This window comes from Monoraphidium neglectum (genome assembly GCF_000611645.1).
Source record: "Monoraphidium neglectum strain SAG 48.87 unplaced genomic scaffold scaffold04736, whole genome shotgun sequence".
Classification (NCBI taxonomy): domain Eukaryota; kingdom Viridiplantae; phylum Chlorophyta; class Chlorophyceae; order Sphaeropleales; family Selenastraceae; genus Monoraphidium; species Monoraphidium neglectum.
In genome coordinates, this window is record NW_014008893.1 from 1 (window position 1) to 2,550 (window position 2,550).

The window sequence follows — 2,550 nt, forward strand, 5'->3', positions numbered from 1 at the left end:
CTACACGTAGCAGCCTTTCAAACACCCCCCCCCCCCCTCGCCCCGCAAGCGGTAACCCGTTCAAACTCCCTCGTCATCAGACAATCCAAACCCCCTCACATGAACCCCCAGGGCCGTGTGGTGTCCTTCAAGAACGCCATGGTCATCCTCACGTCCAACGTCGGCTCCCGCGTCATCGCCTCGTCAGCGGCGGGCGGCGCCGGCCTGTCCGCGTTCGGCCGGAAGGCCGCGGGGCCGGATGGGGAGGAGGAGGAGGAGGACGAGCGCGTGGTCGCCGCGGACAGGGTGGGTGGAGCGGCGGGGCTGCGCGCGGCGGGTCCCAAAATCAGCTGAGGGCGGGCTCGAGGGGTGCAGCCGCAGGCGCGGCCGTCGCCTCGGCCGCGCCCGGGGGCCGCTTGGCAGTCGCTGAGTGCATTGAGAGTGCGCGGCCATCCGCGCTGACCTTGTCAGTCTGATCCTTCTGCCCTGCCATGCCACGCTGACTGGCTGCCCCCTCCCCCTCCGCCTGCACCTGCCTGCGCCCTGCGCTGTGCGCGCCACGCCCCCCTGTCAGGCCCGCCTGGGCCGCCTGGTGAACGAGGAGGTCCGCAACTACTTCCGCCCCGAGCTGGTCAACCGCTTCGACGAGACGGTGCGGCTCATCACCCCAGCCGCCCCAACCGCCCGCGGCGGGGGCGGCGCTTGCTGCGAGGGGGCCGTGGGCGGCTGGGCATAGGGGGCTCAGATCATCCAGGCGTCGGCGCCGCGCGGTGCCCCCCAGGATCGGGAGTCTTCGCGTGCCTCGTTTCTTACCTGCCCGCTGACGAGCACGCGGCTCGCCCGCCGCCCCACCTCCCAAGTCCGCCCCGCACCCGCTGGCCGACTGGCCCCGGCCCGCCCGCACACCCCTACACCACCTCGTCCTGCGCGCGCCGTCCCCCCCAGGTCGTGTTCAACCGCCTGGGGCGCAAGGAGGTGCGCGTTATCGCCGGCCTCATGCTGCAGGAGACAGTGGACCGCGTCGCCGCCAAGGGGTGAGCCGGCCACCCACCACCACCCCCCACCTGGCCCCGTTGCTGGGCCCCGTGCTCCGCGCTTTTTGCCACTGGACCCTCGCCCCTGCCGCTCCCCGCGTGCGGCCTGCTCCTGCTTCCTGCGGCTGCTGTGTGTATACAACGGATGCGACAAGGCTTGCATTTGGTGCCGCCCGGTTCACCAGGCAAAGTTCAGCCCCAAGCCTGCCTCAATTCTTCGCTCCCTGACGGCACCTTGCCAACCTGCCAGCCAGCCAGCTGCCCGCCTGCCAACCCTGCACCTCCCAACCGCCCCCTCCCAACCGCGCCGCCTGCCGATTGCCCCGTTCTCAACCACCCCACCTGCCCGCCCCACCATACCCCACGATAATCCCCCCCCCTCCCCCCCAGCTATGGCCTGGAGGTGGGTCCCGCCCTCATGGAACACATCGTGAAAGAGGGCAACAGCGGGGAGTACGGCGTCAGGCCGCTGAGGAGGGTGAGAGCACGCGCACACGCGCGCGCTCGGCCGGCCGCCCGCCGCAATGGAGCCATGTCGGGGCGCGCTCGCCGCTCTCGCGCAGCCCCGGCTGCAATTCTCTGGAAGGAAATGACGCGGGACCGTCTGCTGCGATGCCTTCGAGAGCTGCAACCCCCACCATGACCCTGTCTCAAACCAAACCGAGCTGCTTCGAAGATTCAGATACTCCCGTCATTCTCACTCGTGTTGCCTCGCGCCATCCGCCCCCAAACCCCGGCAGCTTCTCACCAGCTGCGTCGACGACGTGCTGGCCGAGGCCGTCCTCCACGGCGTCGTGCCCAAGGGCTCCCTCGCCTACATCGACCTCGACCCCGCGACCGGCGAGCCCCGCTGCTGGGCGGGCCGCCCCTCGTACCAAACCTCGGACCCCCTGGATGTCATGCACGAGCTGTCGTCCGTGACGGTCCGCGGCCACGACTGCGGGGTCGACGGGGAGGTGCTGGTCGCGCAGCTGCGCGGCGGCTTCCCGGGCGGGTACAGCGGCGGGTACGACGACGAGCAGGGCGGCGGCGGCGCCGGCGCCGGCGCGGGGTCGGGGGTGGACGGGCAGGAGGTGTTGGTGCTGGCGTCTGGCGGGTTTGAGGAGGATGAATGATCTGATCTGATCGGACTGGGCGTGCATCCCAACTGCCCTGGGCCGCGGGCGCGCTGCCAGGTCGCCCGCCTGGGGCCGGCGCCGCCCGGCGCCCGCCGGTCAGGGTGCAGCCATCGATTTGGGAGAAGACAGAAAGCAGCAGGGAGCGCGCGGCTCGCGCGTCGTCGCACCTCTGGCGGCTAGCTGCCGCGCGAATCCCGTCTGGTCGCCTCGCACCGTTTCTGCGTCTGTTTAGCAAAGTCAGTCAGTCTTGATTGCGCACGCCTGGGTGGCTGCGTGTCCTTCCCCAGTCAACAGCTGGATGCATCAAAAGGGAGGCTCACGAATTTAAGGTCGCGGGGCAATCCGTTGTGCGCGTTTCGGGTCAACCCCCAAGCCCCAAGTCAGCCCGGACCTTACCGCACGCGGGCCCACGCCTGCGG

At 70.3% G+C, this 2,550-nt stretch overlaps 1 protein-coding gene across 1 annotated transcript; it reads left to right on the forward strand.

Moving 5' to 3' along the window:
* Window positions 1-99: 99 nt before the first annotated feature.
* On the forward strand, window positions 100-2,128 carry MNEG_14751 (ATP-dependent Clp protease ATP-binding subunit ClpC; the record flags this gene model as incomplete). The annotated part of the gene is made up of 5 exons (XM_014036778.1): window positions 100-285; window positions 554-631; window positions 925-1,013; window positions 1,404-1,491; window positions 1,754-2,128. 5 exons carry the CDS (start codon window positions 100-102, stop codon window positions 2,126-2,128), a joined length of 816 nt encoding a protein of 271 aa, XP_013892232.1.
* Window positions 2,129-2,550: the final 422 nt, after the last annotated feature.